A 21173-nucleotide genomic window follows, 5' to 3' on the forward strand; every position below is an offset into this window, starting at 1 on the left:
ATTCACTCTTGCCTTCAATTTGTGGAGTCCCTGTTTTTATTTGGAAGGATACTCATATAACAAATTCCTCAATAGTCTGCTAAAGTTTGAAGAAGATTTCTCTTAGATGACAATTATCTGTGAAGATAAAATAGAATAAACAGAAATTAGGGTATCTATGAACATGGAAGGGAAAAAAAATAACATCTTGATTTTTACTAACCTCTAACTGAAATTTAGCATTTCCTTTAGTTATGAATGTAGGCTATTAACTATAATAATAGTGGCAGCAGTACTTATGACTTTGTCATCAACAGAATCACAGATATTTTCATATTACTTTGCATATACCTTGAAATATCATTTGTACTTATCCCCATTTTAAGTTATGAAAGTTTTGAGGTCTACTGCTAGATCATATATATTATCTATGCTATAGAATATATGTTACTCTAGACAGATTTTTAAATTAATATTATATAACTAGTTTTCTTTGTAATCCATTTTCTCTGTAATCCTGTTTATTTCATTTTATACATGTAAGCATTTCATTCTGATAACGTCCTTAAGTTTAACCATACTGCTAAAGGGGCCTGAGGCACAAGAAAGGTTAAGAACCCTGGCCTTGGACAAAAAAGACAATAATTTCTTATGACTGTTTTTGGTTTTGTTCTTCTGTTTCTCCACCTTCATTTTATATCCCACTTCCCTTGCTTACTAAGGCTCTTTTTCTTCTTCCTTGATCTTTCAACAAATATTTATTGAGTAGCCGCATTTGCTGGATCCTGGGATAGGCACAGTCCTACATTCAGGGACTTAGCCTGGCAGGGCCCCCTGGAAGGGCTTGTGGGGTGAGGGTTTAGGCATAAAGGGAGGCCACACTATTGGTGGGGGCTCAGAATTCAGGCAGGGGCGAAGGGTAAAAGAGGCTTCCTTCTCGGGCAAAGAGGCCTAGGAATGTGAGGGACAGTAGCCTGGATCTCAGCCATGCCCTCACCTCAGACGGCCCAGGTCACCCCACCCAGAGGTGCATTCTTGAGTTCATTCATGGAGCAGAGTTTATTGAAGGACTGCTATGTGCAGGACCTTTAGATACCATGGGTCTTGTTTCTATTCCTTAAAAACTTGATACTCTTTTCCCCTTGGAGACTTGGCCCATTTCTGTTTTGAATTTTGTCCCCTGTCTCCCCCTCCCCTCCACCTTCGTATTACCCTGTTTTCATGGTTGGTTCTTTCCCATTTTTCGCTCATCTCAACTTAAATGTCATGTTCTCAAGGGCTTCCCCTGCCTACTCTATTGAAAGGAGGCTTTTCTTGATACTCTTTACCTTAACAATGTGAAGTAAAATTGCAATTATTTTCTTCCTTTCTTTGTTTCCCTTGTCTATGCTCCTTCACATAAGTACTGTAAGGACAGGGACCACATCTGTTTCCCTGTGTACCTTCTTTCCCCATCGTTAAGCCCAAAGCTAGACACATGATGTGTTTTATACTGTTCATAGAGTGAAGGACTGGCTTAAGTGCTTGGGCATGGCAGTGCCACAAAAGAATACAGTGAGGAAAGCGAGGGTAAAGACAAGATAGATGTTGGACAAGGAGTTTGAGGTGTTTGTGGGGCATGAAATCAAGGGATCCAATAGGCAGTTGATTTAATCTAATTAGGTAAAGATTTGAGAGTAATGTAAAGTCCTGGAAAGTAGTTAAAGCTATGAGTTTGAAAGAGGTTGTTCAACAGTAGATTGGTGTATCTCAGAGTGTATCTTTTGAGCCACTTGTGGTAGAATCAAGAGCTAAGCCTTTTTGCACATGCAGACTCCTCTGCCTCACCCCATACCCACAGTATCAGAATCTCTGGGGTTGGGGTACAGAAATCTGTAATTTTAACAAGCTGGCCAAGTAATCTCAACTGCACAGAGCCACAGAGCTACCAATGTAGAGTAAGAAATGCAAGGCACCAAAGGCAGGGCTCTGGGGGCAACAGCATTTTAGGGGCTGGAATTAGAGCCTACAAATTTCACGGAACAAGTAGGAAGAGTCAGAATGTAAAAGGAAAACTGAGAGTCGGGTCATGAAGACCAAGGGACAGTGGTGGGTATTTTCAAAATGCATTCAGACGGGTCAGAAAGAACCAGATAGATGAGAACTTGAGATACTATCTTTAAGTAAAATCATAAAAATATAGATTCCATAATTGTCCATTTGAGCTTTATGAGCACAGCTGACACCTACGATCCTATTATTTTCCAAAGTCATTTGTCATACCTGGGGAGATGTGTTTCCATCAGCAGAGATTGTCATGGTCTCAAAAGTTAATTTATTCTAGTCTGCATTCTTATCAACTAAACAAGCTTTAAATGAAAATGATCTAGACGAGTGATATTGACCTGAGTTAATAGGCAAGCCAATTAAGTCATTTTGTTTGTAAGTCATTTCTGAATCCTCTCAGTAGGCATGAGAGAAGCTTAAGTTGGTTTGGATGAGAAGAATCATTTTAGTAGCATGTAAAGAAAATGGCACCTATGAAACTTGTTACTGCAACCTTTTCTGGATTTTTATTTCCTACCTTCCTTGTAGGCTGAGAAGTTTGGTGATTCCTTTGTCTTTGAAGGCATGTTGAGTGAGAAAGTGAAGACTGATATCAAGCAGGCAGTAAGTAATGTATGAACAGTCTTTCCTATTTCTATAGGGATGATTGTAAAGGGGTTGGGTGAATAAACCAAATACAAGTGCCACCCTCCTCTCCCACCCAGCACCCAGCCATTCTCCCTCTATGAGCTTGCCCAGAGTAACAGCCCAATGGACCAGGGCATCTCATCTTGAGGAAAATGGCTAAAGCCCAGGATGGTGTCTGAAGAAGCATTGGGTCTCATTTCAGCTCCTGTCTTCTACATCTGAGAAACACATTCTGTTGTTCTAGATACTTAGAGGTTTCTTTCTCCTTATAGCCATTTTTGGAATGGGAGATAAATGTTAATACTTTTTACTTCAGTTTTTAAAACCTTAATTTCATCGAATACTGGTGTGGACCTCAAGCTTCCAATTTAAACATGAATCCCCATGACTGGAATAGTGTTGAAGACAGGGGCCCTTTGCACTGAGCATTCATAGGAAATTGAGCCAGGGAATTGATTCTTAACACGCAGAGTGAACCCTCTCTCATAGAGTGTATTTAAGGAGTGTGAATTAAGTGTATTTTCTCAGAAAACATTAGACTGGCCCCCTTAAGACCTAGGTTGTGAGTAGAACTTGGGGTACCTCTGTCTTCACAATTTAACAGGTTTGCGTATGTCTATGTATTTGTTTACATTCATGTAGGGGCTGAGAAAATAAGAATAAAGGAAGGAGCAAGTATCAGCTGGGAAGGTGAGGGTTCACAAAACGAAGAGAACAGAGAATGGCCAAAAAGCAGGACATAGTGACAGAGGAAAGGAAACGGGGGTCACCAGACTCAAGGGAGACTGGTTAGGATACAGGCATTGAAGACAAAGGAGCCCAGCCCTAAGTTTCTTTTTTTTCATACAAATTCCCTTTCAATTCCTGCCTGAACCTCATCTTTGTAGGTTGGTTTCACTCTGTCATCTTCTGTGTGTAGCAATGCCAAAAGATTAAGAAATAGTCCTGGCTCACATTTTGTTCCTTTTAAGCTAATGTAGGGGAACTTGGAGGCAAAAATGAGGTAAAAAAGACTCAATCTCAAACCATTTATAGGAAAATCAGTCTTTTTTGAATGTGTTTTAGAAAAACGTTTTAAAAATGCGATTGAACTTCATCTGAATTTCACAGCTTTCTTTCCTGATTACAAGTTTATTTTACAAGTCTATCATGTAATCTGATATGCTGTATTTTTAATTTTGAGACTTTGAGGTCAGATCGGGCTACTGTTGATGAGCCAGCAACTCAGGATGTGGTACCTTGTTTTAAGATACAGAGTTTAAATGTGGGAGGGCATTGGTAGTTATCTTTGCTGTTTGTGCTTTCAGATACTGGGCTGCTTGTCACTTGAGAACCTCCAGCTACATTAGCCATAAAGGCAGAGACAGATTATTGCCAGGCTCTGAAGGTGCCTTGTTAAGTACATAGTGAAGTGTGTCTGCTTGTTACTAGGACAAGGACAAGCAGCTCTTAATGGATCCTAGTATTGGCCACTTGCTTAAATGCTCATAATAGAAAAGCAAACCTTTTAAGCAGTTTTAGAAAAGGTTGGAGCAGAAAAAAACAAAGAAATCTGTTGATCTGGGAGAGCTAAGCTTTTGTTTTTCATTCCCCTCTTAGGCCTGACTTGCCCTCACACACCAGACCTTTTATAAACCGATAATTCTAAATGTGTAGGATGTGAGATGGTCCGTGGGAAAACTTTAAGTGATAAAGGATATGATTTTAGGTGGTCGATGGGCAAGCATGAGATAACATTGAATCATACTGTGAGAAAGTTATTCCTTTTTCACATCTCTCTCAAGACTTAGATTAAGTCAAGAAGGAAGTCTCATATAAGGGCCAACATGCCACTAACATCGTCTAATACTTGTTAGTCTCCTTTTAACAAAGAAAATAGACCTATTTTCCTACTGTAAACTACAGTGTGTGGTTTAACTTAAGATTCACCGTTTATGTAGTGTAGTTCATGGATTTTTGTTGTTGCTGTTTAAAATTTTTTTATTAGAGAAATTGTGGTTTTACACAACAATCAGGCACAAAATGAAGGATTCCTATACAGCACTCTGCATCTTGATTGGTGTGAAACAGTTGTACAATCAATGATAGCATTTTTTTTATAATTGTACTTTTTTTTAGCTGTAGTTACTGAAAGAATATTTAAATAATACTAATAACCATCGACCATAGTTTGTATTAGGTGTATTCCCCCCATATGCTTCCCTATGATTGTATCTAATTTAGGGAATTAGATATAATTCCTGATCTAGAGTATCAGGAATTCCCCAGATGGGGAAATTGAGTATTTCCTCCTTTCTCCCAAGTCTCCCGAGGGAATTTTACAAAAACCTTTTTATTCTCTGCCCAGATTTCTCTGGAATATATTGGGGCACCATACCAACCTGTACAAACAACAAGATCTCACACCCCACCCAAGATTCTGTGCAATCGTGGTGTTCATAAACTGACCATACAAGTTAAATTAGATAATGTGCTAACCAAAATATAAATCTTGCACCAAATAATTGTCTCTCCCTCTGGTCTCGCACATAGGCTGACGTTTGAAAATATGGGCCATATCATCTTTTATCCAGTATTCTGATTTACCTTATTCCTATTCTGATCAACTTCATACATATCTCTAGATGAAGTCTAATCACTTTTTCAGCTTTTCCAACCAGTTGCTGAATGGGATAATTCTGACTTTCACAGCTTTAGTGTTCCAACTTTGAGTCTTGGGTGGACACACAAATATCCAAAGTTTTAGGGAACGACCAGGTTATATACAAATAGCTCAGTATCTCAGAATTTAGAGATGTCAGTTACAACTCCTAAATATATGTGACTGTTGTAAGAGCTTACAATCTAGGAACCTTTATAATAGGCCCCAACCTGACAACCCATACTCTCAAATTCAGTTCTCTGAATTTGTATATTATGCTTAGTGCATATGATTGAGGCATGATGATATTTGTCCTTTTGTTTCTGACAGTTCATTCATCATTCTGTCCTTAAGGTTCATTCACCTAGTTGCATGCCTCACAACTTCATTTCTTCTTGCACTCACTCAATCCTCCATTGCATGTAAACACCACAGTTCTCCCTTCCATTCCTCAGTCATTGTACCCTTAGGCCACCTCTATCTATTGCAAATCACGAACACTGCTGCCATAAACACCAGTGTGCAGATGTCCATTCTTGTCCCCACTTTCAGTTTCTCCAGATATACATCTAGCAGTGGGGTTGCAGGATCACATGACAACCCCACCCCTCAGCCTCCTGTGGAACCACCACACTGCCCTCTGGAGGGGCTGCACCTCTGTTTCCCTACCAACAGTGAATAGGTCCATCTCTTTCTGCACGTTTTGTCTAGCACTTGTTTTTCTCTTCCATTTTTAAACAATTCTATTCACACATCATACAATCCAACCTAAGTAAGCAGACATGCCTTTGTCACTTAATCTGTATGAAGACATTTCCTTTTTTTCTGCAAAAAATCCATACCCCTCCCCCACTTGTTTGCATTTAGTTTTGGCATAATGCTTTTGTTATATTCAGTAGTTCCATGGATTTAAAAAAATTTTTTTATTCTGTTGAAACCTAGCACACCCTTTTTAACCACATTCAGGTATATATTTCAGTGCTGTTCATTATGTTCACAGTGTTGTGCTACCATCACACCCATCCATTGATAAAACACTTCCATCATTCCGAAAAGGAACTCTGGACCTTTTAAGCCTAATTTCCCATTCCATATTCCCACCCAGTTCCAGTAACCTATAATCTAGATTTTGACTCTATGTGTTTGTTTATTCAAATTGTTTCATATTAGTGAGATCACACAGTATTTGCCCGTTTGTCTGGTTTATCTCATTCAACATGATGTCTTGAAGATTCATCCATGTTGTTACATGTGTCAAGACTTCATTCCTTTTATGGCTGAGTAATATTCCATTTTTTATATGTACCACATTTTATTTATCCATTCAGCAGTGGGTAGGCACTTCGCTTGCTTCTATCTTTTGACAATTGTGAATAATGCTGCTGTGAACATCAGTGTATAATTATCTGTTTGAGTCCCTACTTTAAATTGGCTATATACCTGGTAATAGGATTGCCAGGTTATATAGTCATTCTAGCCTTAGCTTTTTGAGGAATTGCCAAACTGTCCTCCACAGCAGCTGTGCCATTTTCTGTTGCCACCAGTAATGAGTAATTGTTCCTATTTCTCTGCATCTGCTGTAAAACTTGCTATTTTCTGCTTTGTTGTTTTTTTAAAAAATAGGTGCCGTTCTGAAGGGTGTGAAATCATATTTCATTGTGGTTTTGGTTAACGTTTTCCTGATGGCTAATGATATTGAGCATCTTTTCATGTGCTTTCTGGCCATTTGTACATCTTCTTTAGATGTCTATTCAAGTCTTTTTCCCATTTTTTAATTGGGTTGTTTGTCTTTTTGTTAAGTTGAAGAATTTCTTTATATATTCAGGTTATTAAACCTTTACAGAAATGTGGTTTCCAAATATTTTTTCCCATTGTATAGGTTGTCATTTTACTTTCATAATGAAATCCTTCGAAACACAAATGTTTTTACTTTTGATGTGGTCTCATTTATCTACTTTTTCTTTTGTTCCCTGTGCTTTGGGTTTAAAGTCTAAGAAACCTTTGCCTACTACAAATTCTGAAGATGCTTCCGTGCAATTTCTTATAGGGGGTTGATAGTTCTGGCATGTTAAGGTTTTTCATTCATTTTGAGTTGATTTTTATACAAGGTATGAGGTAGGGGTCCTCCTTTTTTTTGTAAATGGAGATCCAGTTTTCCCAACACCATTTGTCGAAGAGGCTAGTGTTTCCCAATTGAATGATCTTTACCCCTTTATCAAAAATCAGTTGGCCATAAATGTGAGGGTTGATTTCTGAGATCTCAGTTCAATCACATTGTTCTATATGTCTGTTCTTGTGCCAGTACTATGTTGTTTTGATTACTGTGGCTTTGTAATGACTTTTAAGATTGGATAGCGTGAGTCTTCCAACTTCATTCTTCTTTTTCAAGGTAGTTTTGGCTATTTGGGGCTCCTTACCCTTTAACATAAATTTGATGATTGGCTTTTTATTTTTTCAAAACAAGTTGTAATTTAATTGGGATTGTGTTGAATCTATAAATTGCTTTGGGTAGAATTAATGTCTTAGTGATATTTGGTCTTCCAATCCATGAGCAGAGATTATCCTTCCATTTATATTGATCTTCTTTGATTTCTCTTAGCAGTGTTTTATAGAATTCATTTATTAGCTTTAAGAGCTTTGTTGTGGATTTTTTTGGCATTTTCTGTGTCTCAGATCATGCCATCTGCAAATAGGGAAAATTTTACTTCTTCCATTCCAATTTGGAAGCTTTTTATTTCTTTTTCTTCCCTGACTACTCTGGCAAGAATTTCCAGTACAATATTGAATAACAGTGGTGACAATGGGCATCCTTGTCAAGAGGGAAAGCTTTCAGTTTTTAACCATTAAGTAGATTTTAGCTGTGGGTTTTTAATATATGCCCTTTATCAGGTTGAGGAAGTTTCCATCTATTTCTAGTGTTCTAAGTGTGTTTATCAAGAAGAGATTCTGGATTTTGTCAAATGCCTTTTCTGCATCATTTGAGATGATTATGTGCTTTTCCCCCCTTCATTCTGATAATGTGGTATATGACATTAATTGGTTTTTTATGTTGAACCACTCTTGCATACCAGGGATAAATTCCACTTGATCATACGTAGAATTTAATAACACTTTATTTTCACTAACATTTTATTTATGACAGTTTACACTAGTAATGTAAATTTTCTTTTCCTTTTTTAAACTTTTAATTGTAAAATAAAATAGAAATACAGAAAATCACACAAAACAAATGTATAGCTTACTGAACTATTCTAAGGAGAACATACTTGTTAACAAGATCCATGACAGGAAGTAAAATTTTGATACATATCCCAGAAACCAGATCCATATGCCACATCCTAAAGAACCACATCCTCACCCTAAAGTAGCTACTATCCTGCTTTTTAAAGTCTTATTACCCAGGTATATATCACAAGATTACCATGATTTAACTTTGCCCATTTAAAAAATAATTTGCATCTTTTAAGACTCTTAAACTGCATATTTCCTTCTCATTTCACTGTACCTCCTCTCCAGTTTCCCTCACTTTTCCTCCCAGCAATTTATCTGTTGAAGTGTTCAGGACATTTAACCTACAGATTTTCCCGTAGTCTGAGTTTTGTTGAATGTACATTATGGAGTAGTTCACTGTTTCTCTGTCCTGTGGATTTCCTGTAAGTTATTAACTGGATCCACAAGCTTGATCAGACTCGTACTTCAAGCTTATAGCAAGAACTTTTCATCAGAGGCAGCTAATGTCTGCTGCTCCCTCTTTTTATGGTGATATCAGCTCTTAGTATTCAATGCCTAGACCCACTAATTCACTGGGATTATTAGATGGTGATGAAGTAATAGTTATTTTTATTTATTAATAGAGATACTTTTATAAAGAGATGTGTTTAAGCATCCTGGTTGCTAAAATAAATACCATACAATTGGTTGGCTTAAGCTATGGGAAATTATTGACTCACAGTTTTGAGACTAGGAGAAATCCAAAATTGTGGCGTCTGCAAAGTGATGCCTTCTTCCTAAAGACTGTGCCATTCTCGGTTTGGCTGCCAGTGATCCTTGTCCTTGGCTTTTCAGTCACATGGCAGTGTGCATGACAATATCTTCTCCTCGCCCTTCTGGGTTCCATTGACTCCAGCTTTTGACTGTTCCCTATGGCTTCTCTTCCTGGCTGACTTTCACTCTGCTAATAAAGAACTCTAGCAATGTGAATTAAACCCCAGCCTGATTCACTTGTGTGATGGTTAAGTTCAGGTATCAACGTGGCTAGGTTATGGTGTCCAGTTGTTTGGTCAAGCCAACACTGACCTGATTGTTACTATGGAGTATGTTTCATGGATTTAAATGATTAGCAAAATGATTACCATCTGTGGTTGATTGCATTTACAGTCAACTAAGGAGATTGCATTGAGCAAGGAGAGAAGTCTCATTCAATTAGTTGAAGGCCTTAAAAGAAGTGAAGATTTCAGTAATCAGAGGGAAGAATTTTCATTTCTACTTCAGCCAGCCAACTTCTCCTGGGAATTCATTGAAAGCCTTCATCAGCATTCCCAGCTTGTGGCCTGCCCTGTGGAATTTAGACTTGCCCATCCCCACAGTCCTGTGAACTGATTCCTATAATAAATCTCATTATATATCTATATCTACATATCTATATCTATCTAGCTATATCTATATCTATAATCTATATCTATATATCTCCCATTTGTTCTTTTTCCATAGAGAACTCTGAGTAATATAGATTTTATATTGGGAGTAGTTCTCGAGAAACAGAATATATATATATATATATATATATATATATATATATATATTTATTTATTTATTAAATTCAACAAACCAAATAAAACACCAACATATATAATCAGTAATTCACAATATCATCACTTAGTTGCATACTCATCATTTCTTAGAACATTTGCATAATTTCTTAGAACATTTCTATCAATTCAGGAAAAGAAATAAGACAATAGAAAAAGAAATAAAACGAAAACAGAAAAGAAAAAAAAAAAAAAGATTATACCTACCATACCCCTTACCCCTCGCTTTCATTGATCACTAGCATTTCAAACTAAATTTATTTTAGCATTTGTTCCCCCTATTATTTATTTTTATTCCATATGTTGTACTCATTTATTGACAAGGTAGATAAAAGGAGCATCAGACACAAGGTTTTCACAATCATACAGTCACATTGTGAAAGCTATATCATTATTCAATCATCCTCAAGAAACATGACTACTGGAACACAGCTCTACATTTTCAGGCAGTTCCCTCCAGCCTCTCCATTACATCTTGAATAACAAGGTGATATCTACTCAATGCGTAAGAATAACCTCCAGGATAACCTCTCTACTCTGTTTGGAATCTCTCAGCCATTGACACTTTGTCTCATTTCCCTCTTCCCCCTTTTGGTCGAGAAGGTTTTCTCAATCCCTTGATGCTATGTCTCAGCTCATTCTAGGGTTTTTCTCCGTCCCTTGATGTTGAGTCACAGCTCATTCTGGGATTTCTGTCCCATGTTACCAGGAAGGTCCACACCCCTGGGAATCATTTCCCATGAAAACAGGGGGAGGGTGGTGAGAGTGCTTGTTGTGTTGGCTGGAGAGAGAGGCCACCTCTGAGCAACAAAAGAGGCTCTCTTGGAGGTGACTCTTAGGCCTAAATTTGAAGTAGACTTGACCTATCCTTTGTGGGGTTAAGTTTCATATGAACAAACCCCAAGACTGGGGGCTCAGCCTATAGCTTTAGTTGTCCACACTGCTTGTGAGAATATCAAGAATTCAACTTGGGGAAGTTGAATTTCTCCCCGTTCTCCCCATTCCCTGAAGAGGGCTTTGCAAATACTTTTCCACTCACTGATCGAATCACTGTGGGATTAATCGGGGCATCACTCTGGACAAATCAACAAAAACTCATGTCCTACCTGAGATTCCAAGTACTTATGGTGTTCAATCAAACTATCTATGTAAGTTATATTAGGAAATGCACTAGTCAAAATATAAATTTTGTAACAATTAAACATTTTTTGCTTTAGTCGCACACTTAAGGTGACATTTTAAAATATTAACATCTATTTTCAGCATGGAGAGCCACCACACTGCTCTCCATGAGGCTGCACCTCTCATTTCCCTGCTGACAATGAAGAGGTACATCTCTTTCTCCTCATTTTCTCTAGCATTTGTTTCTCTTCTGACCATTTTAAAATAGTTTTATTCATACATCATACAATCTAGCCCAAGTGTAGAGACATGCCTTCACCACCATACTCTATCTGATAATATTTCCTTTTCTTCCACACAGAATACACACCCCTACCCAATCCCCCTGGCCTGTTGACATTTTGTTTTGGCAAAATGTCTTTGTTACATTCAGTGGAAGCATAGTACAGTGCTACTGTTGACTATAGATCCTAGCTTACATTGATTATACTTTTTCCCATATACCATTTGTTTTCGACACCCTGCAGTATTGACATTCCTTTGTTCTTCCTCCTGCAAAAGCATTTTTAAAATTTGTACATTTAATCCACATATAGTCTTATCGAGCTTCCTTTGTATGTAGTGGATTGCTTTTCTCTTGCTGCTTTCAGAATTCTCTGTTTATCTTTGACATTTTGACAATCAGATTAATAAGTGTCTTAGAGTAAGTCTAGTCAACTGTGTTCAGTTTGTGGTATGCTGCGCTTCTGGAATCTGGAATCTTATGTCTTTCATAAGAATTGGGAAATTTTCAGTGATTATTCTCTCCATTATTCTTTCTGCCCTTTTTCATTTCTCTTCTCCTTTTGGGACAGTCATTACATGTGTATTCATATACTTCATGTTGTCATTCAATTCCCTGAGATTGTGCTCATATTTTTCCATTCTTTTCCGTATGTGTTCTTTTGTGTATCAGATTTCAGATGTCCTGTCCTCTAGTTCACTGATCTTTTCTTCTGCCTCTTCAAATCTGCTGTTATATATCTCTATTGTGTTTTCCATCTCTTATGTTGTGCCTTTCATTCCCTTAAGTTCTGCCATTTGTATTTTCAAGCCTTCAAGTTCTTCTTTATGGTTTTCCAATATCTTCTTTATATTGGTCATCTCTTTTGCCATGCTTCCTTCAACTCATTGATTTGATTTTTTATTTGAATTAGAAGATTTGTGAACAAACTAATATTTCAAATGAGATATAGGATGTGAAACCACTAATAAAGGATGTTAGTTTATTTGGAAGTCGTTTTCTCACTTTTCCCTATTATTTCCTTATTGGTTGGCTTATTTTGTTCTCTATGTGTTCTTTGACATTCAGTTTAACTTATTCTCGACCTCTAGCTTAGCTTCTGTTTATCTTATGAGAATTTTTAAGCTCTTATTTTTCTGGATGTTTGCCCTCCCAGATAGTATCTACCCCACTCATATTTTCTGAACAAGATATGCCCAGTCTTCAAGATGAGGATGAAATCATTCTCAAGATTCCCTGAGGATGAGACACAGGAGGCTGCTGAGTCTTTCCTATGAGGTCTCTTGAATCTATGTTTTTCCTATTTTGTCCAGAGGTGGAGCTTATCAGTCTGTAGCTCCCCATCTGTGTGAAGTGGGCAGTGCCTTGAATTGTCAGCAGACCTTGTCCCTGCCAGGGTGTGGTTGAGACAGAGGCTGAGTTAGAAGGCCGGCCTAAACTATTTCTATCTTCTAGGACCTGGAGTCTGAATTCTCTAAAGGAAAGCTGCCACTTGTGCTGGGCCCTCCCCTTTCTTGGGGAAGATAAGCCCTTTAGGGAATTATTTCTTTCACCTGACTAAGCTACTTTATCTCTCAGACTTTCTTTAACTGCGCCCTTGCCTGGGGCAGTGCTGAAACCCGGAGAATGCCTGCAGGTTAATTTAATGGGCAGCTACAATGTTAAAAAAAAAAAAAAAAGAAAAGAAAAGAAGATGAGGGTGACCCAGGCCTCCCTCCCCGCCCTCCTCCCCCCATTTGCCAGTCAAGAGCCTGAGTTGGTACCTTGTCTTATGTACCCCTTTCTTGGAGCACAGTCTTTTCTAGAATTGTGGGTTTGGTCAACTCCAAAAGCCTCTGTTTTGCTTTTTGCATTTTGCCTTTTTTCAACAACCCTACCAAAGTTTATGAGAGATCATGCGAATATAGGAGGGAATGGATATTAAGGGTCTGGTGTCATTATGGGAGGAACATAAAGCTGGGACAGTCTGAATTTATTCATATGGGCCCACTAAGCAGAGATGCTGGATTCAGTGTTGTAGCTCGAGGGTTAGAAAAAGCTGTAACAGTTCATTCAGGTGGTTGGATGAAGCATGGACTAAACAGTGGCTTACAATTCCTAAAGTCAAAATGCCAGAATTGCACTGGTATAATATAGATGAGGCTTAAAGAGATTGGAATGTTATCCTGGATTTATCATGTAAGACTGCTCACCTTACCTGGTAGTGTCCAGAGGACACACTGTTCACCAGGATTGTGAGGAATAAATTTGTGAGAGCAGTTCCATCATTCCTGAAGAGCTCTGTGGTTGCTCTTCTCTATAGGTCAGATATTACCGTGGGAACTGCTGCTACTGAACTTAGAACGTTAAATACTGTGGGGATGATTGGGTCCTGGGTGGCAGGAGTCAAATAACGGCATTTAATCCCCAAAGACAGGGTAGGGGTGGCTGTTGTAATGGACAGCAGTGTCAAAGCAGCAATCGGAAGAACCTGATTCAGAGAAATCTAGGGTATTTGTTAGCTGATCATGGGGTACCTAGAAGTGAAATTGATAGGTAGTCTACTTAATTCATACTTGATTTGTATAAACAGAAGTGTTTGAGTTAAAGTGAACAAAAGTCTTATGTTTATCAGAAAAACAAAGAGTCACGATCAACTACAGTGATTGCCTTTAGTGATAAGAGAAGTCTCATCTAATAGTTTGAAGGCTTTAAAGGGAGAACTCCTAATTTCAGCAGTCAGAAGGAAGAATTTCATTTCTACTTCAGCCAGCCATCTTCTCCTGGGGAGTTCATCAAAAACCTTTGTCAGCATTTCCAGGCTGTAGTCTCCCCTGTGGGATTTGGACTTGCCCATTCCCATAGTCACATGAGCTACTTCGTGTAATAAATCTAATAATATCTAATTATGTATCTACACATATTTCTATATATCTTCTACTGGTTTTGTTTCCCTGAAGAACCCTAATAATAAAAGTTGGATCACACATTAACTGAAGTAATGTCTTGAATTAATCTTATTTATAATAGTTCCACACCCAACAGAATGCAAACCAATGAGAAAGTATACCAATAAGAGTGTACCAAATTAGGTAAGACAACCCTTTCATTTACTAAATACTCAAACTTTGGCATGGTTGTATAGGAAAAACAGGGTGAATGCTTGATTCTTTGCCAGCTTTCAAGATGATGAATTTTCTCCCTACTATTCTCCAAAGGTTACCAATTAGTTAGTTTTTTTGTTTTTTTACTTAATGTTTTACTTTGAGATAATTGTAGATTCACATGCAGTTGTAAGAAATAATACAGAGAGATCCTGGGTAGGCTTCACCCTGTTTTCCCCAATGGTAACATCTTGCCAGACTAGTACAAATACATAGCCAGGAAATTGACTATTGCTATAACTCGTTGATCTTATTTTCATTTCACCAGTTTTAAATTATGTGCATTTATTTGTGTGTGTATGTTTGTATTTGTGCTTGTATTGAACTCTGCATTTTTATCACAAATATGGATTTTGTGTAATCAACAGATTTTAAAGAAATATCCTTATAATTCATGGATTTAAGTACATTTTATGGGTTTACTTGGAATTGTGAGTTTTTTGGAAGGTCAGATTTTCTCATTGTGAGTTCTTTTTATTTTTCTCCATTTTTAACAGTTTTAATGAGTTATAGTTTACCATGAAAGTAACCATTTATGTATACAATTCAATGTAGGGTTTTTTGTGGGGTTTTTTTTTGTATATTTGTAAAGCTGCACAACCATCCCATAATCTAACTTTAGAACATTCCCATCAGTTCAAAAGGAAACCACAAGCCATTTGTAGCTAGTCCTAATTCTTATCCCCAGCTTTAGGCAACTGTCCTCAGTCCCTTTGCACTGACCCTTATCTTTTATAATTTCTTTGCTTTCTCTGATAAGAAGATCTTGCCTTGAGGCCTAGAATCAGCCCTTTCTCTAAGTCTTAGTTTCTTTTAGTAGAAAATAGTATTTCAAGAACAATACTCTGATTCTTGATATGCTCATTGGTATTAGATTGGTAATTATTTCTGGGCCTATTCAGTGTACAGAACTAATTAAAAATGCTCCTTGAGTTCATACTGATACTTCCAGGTGAAGGCCCTTCCTGTCCTGTTCTGGATCACAGCTTTCTCTTTTCGGAAGAATCCTTGTTCTCAGGAACACTGAGGATGATAGAATTAGAATTGCCTAAATTTAATCATTTGTTTATATCATGTTACCTGCATAGCATACTCAAAAAATCAATACTAATGCTATCATCCCCAGTGGAATAACTGAGAGCAGGTTAAAAACAAACTTTCACATGTGCTTTTCGTGTTTCTTCCCCTGTTCAAAAATGGTTATACTATTTCCATGTTATCTGAGTATGTGTCTGTTGTATGTAATACTCTCTCCCTTTTATTCTCATTTAGTCTTAATCCTGCAAGTAAAGTTTTCCATGTGCCATGTCTTGCTAGTCATTTGGATTGATGAAAGCTCATTTTCTTGTCAATTCCTCCGGAAAAGCTCATGGGAACAATAGTCCCTGAGGTTTTACATGTCAGTGCCCTTTATACTTTAAAGTCAGTTTTGCTGGATATGAAATCTTTGGCTCACATTTGTTTTTGTTGAGTGTCTTACATACAATAATTTTTCTTTTCTTGGAATAAAGCATTGCTCTTTATTCCAAGTCTGATGATAATCTTTCTTTCTCTTACAAGTTACTTTTGTTTTGCCTAGATGCTAAGGGAATTTTTCCTTTTTCTTTCATATCCAGTGTTTTACTAGAATATGTCTTGGTGTTGGTCATTCTGGATGAGTATTCTCAGGTATGAGGAGTGCTCTTTTAATATGTAGTTTCAAAAAATTTTTTTTAGTTTCAAGAACATTTTCCTTTAATATAGGTTTAACTGTTTTCTGCTCTTTTGTTTTTTTCTTTAGTAACTTTTATCATTTCTGCTTATAGGATCCATTTTACACATCTTCAGTGTTTATCACATTCTTCTGAATCACATGTTTTTAATTTTATTTTTAAAATTTTCTTCTTTTTCATTTTCTTTGTCTCAATTATCTTATGTCCATTTTGTGTGTGTGTGTGTGGGGGGGGGGATGGTGGTGCATGGTCCAGGAATCGAACCTGGATTTCCCACATGGAAGGCTATCATTCTACTACTGAACCACCCATGCACCCCCTTATGTTCATTTCTGAAATGAATTTTAAAATTTTAAAAATTATTTCTTGACTTCTGTATCTCATCTGAGTTTTGCTGATTCTGGTTTATTTTGTTCTCTCATATCTTGTATCATTTCTTAATATAGTTTATCCCATTTTGAAACACCACTGCCTTTTTGTTTGTTAGCACTCCTTTTTGCATTCCTTGTATATGCAATGTTGTTCTGCTTTGTGTTGTCTTGTTCTTTTTAGTAACTTGTGTGGGACTTGACCTCAAATCTATTGTTCATTTTTATGTGAATTGTTTTCCTGAACCTTCCAAGGAGGGATGATTCAAGGTAGTTTTCTAATTTTGGTTCTTCAGTTTTACTCATGTAGCATTAAAAAATATGGCCTCTGGCTTCCTGAGATTTCCTGGATCTGGTGCTTCTCTGCACATCACTTTCCTTTTTCTCTTTTGTCCTTATTTTTCTGGAATTTGACTTTGCTCCCTGCAGTTTATCCTCCTCCATGTGTGGTTTGGTCCTGGAAAGGGAGCCCTGGCACATCAGTTTCTAGAGTTCATTGGGATAGGACTGCTCCAGCATCATCATGCTTTCTTACTGTTGTCCCCTACGTGTGATTGCTTGTTCCTGGAAGGGGCAAAATTCCTTCCAGTTTCAGCTGCTATTCTCAGACTTTGCTATTCTCTATGCTTTCCAGTGTTTCCCATTGATAGTTTTTTGATTTTCCTTTTTGCAGGCTTGTTGCTTTCTTTGGCTAGCTCTTCCTGCCCAGGCACAGATACCATGTGGTTCGTTTGACTGTTGGTTCTTTGTCCTCACCTGCTTGTATTCTGCCTTTGAGGATGATACCTTGTTACATGGATTTGTTATGCATGTCATTCTTGCGTTATTAGTTTTGCTATCTAGTTGTCTTGTGTGTTTTATTTAAAAACGTTTTAAATTGTAAAATATAGCATATATACAGAGCAAAGAAAGAAAAAAGCAATAATTTTCAAAGCACACTTCAACAACTAGTTACAGAACAGATCCCAGAGTTTGTCATGGGCTCCCATTCCATCATCTCAGATTTTTCCTTCTGTTGTCTGGTTTTAAGTATAGATTCAGAGAGATGTAAAAACTATGATAATGCTACTGCCATCTTAGCTTGTATTCTCTTATCTGAACTTTTGAAGGAAAATATTTAGTTATCTTTCAAGGTTTGCATCTAAAATATCTTAGACTGTGTGAATTTAATGGTTTAAAACAGAGTACTTGGATATGCTGAAATTTGCTTATTTGTGATTATTATCTGGATGCTGAATTTGAGGCAAGGGTCTTAAAAGGTATAGATAGTAAGTCCAAAAGAGAATTAAGCTGTTAATTGTTGTTATATGATTGTTGTTTGTTATGGGATATTTTACTAGAGGTAACATTCTATTTTTATAAAGGATAGTGTAGTAAAGGAGAGTATTTAAAATATTCAGTATCTAAAAATTATGGGTTTTTTTTTTGTAATTGTATTATTAGTGGATTTCATAAATGTTTGACATAGGAACAGCCAATGGGGTGTAGAGAAAACAGTTGTGCTATTATTGGGAGTCTGAGGAACAGTGATTATCTTTTCTTTTGTGGTTTGGTGCTTTCTAAATTTTTAACATTTTAAGGAAACAAATTTCTGAGTAGGTGTCCTTGATAAAAGAGAGGGATAAGCTATTTTGAGAAGTTCTTTTCTACTGGAATCCAATTTCAGAGAGGAAGCAGAATTACCAGAGTGTTTTTTTGTGTTTTGTCTTTTTAGTTAAAGGCAATCTCTGATAGCCTTTTGCTGCCCAAGATGTATGAGGTATTTTATTACTTGGCTGATGGATGATGCTGGGCCAGGACGAAAGACAAGGAATACTGCCGGACCTTCTCTTATTTAATCACAACTAAACTAGGAAAGGAGCCATTAATTGGGATGTAATTCAGTTGTCCAAATGGGTACACATTACAATGAGAACTGCCTTGAGGCCCAGCAAAATTCTGTCATAATTTAGAAATAACATTCAAAAAGGAGTTAGTAAATTAACTGTACTGTAAGTTAAACCTGAGTAAACATTCAGAAAAGCATGTTTCAGTGCATAGTAAAAGTAAATTAAAATTACTCCAAACAGGTGTAAGATAGGTATTTTGCCTGTTTTGCATGTGTGGAGTTTTACTTCTCTAGTGGCTTAAGGAACACTTCCTTGACCATCTGAATTCAGTTTTAAGCAATTTCTTCTTTTACATGGCCAGCTTTAAGAAGTTTCTTTTTTGTTTTTTTTTAAATTTTTTTATTAATCAAAAAAAAGAAAAGAAATTAACACAACATTTAGAAATCATTCCATTCTACAAATGCACTCAGTAATTCTTAGTATCATCACATAGATGTATGATCATCATTTCTTAGTACATTTGCATCGATTTAGGAAAAGAACTAGCAAAACAGCAGAAAAAGATATAGAATGTTAATATAGAGAAGAGAATTAAAATAATAATACTAATAATATATATATATAAAAAGGAAAAAGAAAAAAAACAAAAACAAAAGATGCAAACACACAAACAAACAAACAAACAAACCATATTTCAGGTGCAGCTTCATTCAGTGTTCCAACCTAGTTACATTACACTTAGGTATTATTGTGCTGTCCATTTTTGAGTTTTTGTATCTAGTCCCGTTGCACAGTCTGTATCCCTTCTGCTCCAATTACCCATTATCTTACCCTGTTTCTAACTCCTGCTGGTCTCTGTTACCAATGATATATTCCAAGCTGATTCTCGAATGTCGGTTCACATCAGTGGGACCTTACAGTATTTGTCCTTTAGTTTTGGGCTAGACTCACTCAGCATAATGTTCTCTAGGTCCATCCATGTTATTACATGCTTCATAAGTTTAGTCTGTCTTAAAGCTGCATAATATTCCATCGTAGGTATACGCCACAGTTTGTTTAGCCACTCGTCTGTTGATGAACATTTTGGCTGTTTCCATCTCTTTGCAATTGTAGATAATGCTGCTATAAACACTGGTGTGCAAATGTCCGTCTGTGTCTTTGCCCTTAAGTCCCTTGAGTAGATACCTAGCAGTGGTATTGCTGGGTCGTAATCCATTCTGCCATTCTATGTCTTTTGATTGGGAAATTCAGTCCATTAACTTTTAGTATTATTACTGTTTGGGCAATATTTTCCTCTACCATTTTGGCTTTTGTATTATATATATCATATCTGATTTTCCTTCTTTCTACACTTTACTCCATACCTCTCTCTTCTGTCTTTTCGTATCTGACTCTAGTGCTCCCTTTAGTATTTCTTGCAGAGCTGGTCTCTTGGTCACAAATTCTCTCAGTGACTTTTTGTCTATAAATGTTTTAATTTCTCCTTCATTTTTGAAGGACAATTTTGCTGGATATAGGAGTCTTGGTTGGCAGTTTTTCTCTTTTAGTAATTTAAATATATCATCCCACTGTCTTCTAGCTTCCATGGTTTCTGCTGAGAAATCTACACATAGTCTTATTGGGTTTCCCTTGTATGTGACAGATTGTTTTTCTCTTGCTGCTTTCAAGATCTTCTCTTTCTCTTTGACCTCTGACATTCTAACTAGTAAGTGTCTTGGAGAACGCCTATTTGGGTCTATTCTCTTTGGGGTGCGCTGCACTTCTTGGATCTGCAAATTTAGGTCTTTCATAAGAGTTGGGAAATTTTCAGTGATAATTTCTTCCATTAGTTTTTCTCCTCCTTTTCCCTTCTCTTCTCCTTCTGGGACACCCACAACACGTATATTTGTGCGCTTCATATTGTCATTCAGTTCCCTGATCCCCTGCTCAAGTTTTTCCATTCTTTTCCTTATAGTTTCTGTTTCTTTTTGGAATTCAGATGTTCCATCCTCCAGTTCACTAATTGTAGCTTCTGTCTCTTTAGATCTACCATTGTAGGTATCCATTGTTTTTTCCATTTTTTCTTCTTTGTCCTTCACTCCCATAAGTTCTGTGATTTGTTTTTTCAGATTTTCTATTTCTTCTTTTTGTTCAGCCCATGTCTTCTTCATGTCCTCCCTCAATTTATTGATTTGGTTTTTGAAGAGTTTTTCCATTTCTGTTCGTATATTCAGCATTAGTTGTCTCAGCTCCTGTATCTCATTTGATCTTTTGGTTTGTTCCTTTGACTGGGCCATATCTTCAATTTTCTGAGCGTGATCCATTATTTTCTGCTGGTGTCTGGGCATTTGATCAGATTTCCCTGGGTGTGGGACCCAGCTGGTTGAAAGGTTTTTCTGTGGAATCTCTGGGCTCTGTTTTTCTTTTCCTGCCCAGTAGGTGGTGCTCGTGGCGCTCGTCTGTCTGCACGGCAGTCGGCCCGGGAAACCGCGCGTGGAGGCGGGGGTCGCTGGCCGCTGCGGCTTGGGAGAGTGCCGGTCCTAATTGCCCAGCTGGCCCTAAACGCCAAGCGTGACGGGAGGGCCCCGCTATCCAATGTTCCCAGTCAGACCGGGGAGCCACGTGCGTGGAGGGGA

At 37.3% G+C, this 21173-nt stretch overlaps 1 protein-coding gene across 2 annotated transcripts in view; it reads left to right on the top strand.

Annotated features, from left to right (window-relative positions):
- The window catches only part of SUMF1 (sulfatase modifying factor 1), a 177200-nt gene that overhangs the window by 49884 nt on the left and 106143 nt on the right, over positions 1-21173 (top strand). Inside the window, exon 3 of one of the 2 annotated variants that reach the window (XM_077116694.1) lies at positions 2554-2628. The exons of the other annotated variant lie outside the window; for it this stretch is intronic. Coding sequence (XP_076972809.1) covers positions 2554-2628 — 75 coding nt within the window. The remainder of the gene's footprint in view (positions 1-2553; positions 2629-21173) is intronic. 2 annotated transcript variants of the gene reach the window in all.

Source organism: Tamandua tetradactyla, chromosome 9 (assembly GCF_023851605.1).
Source record: "Tamandua tetradactyla isolate mTamTet1 chromosome 9, mTamTet1.pri, whole genome shotgun sequence".
Lineage (NCBI taxonomy): Eukaryota > Metazoa > Chordata > Mammalia > Pilosa > Myrmecophagidae > Tamandua > Tamandua tetradactyla.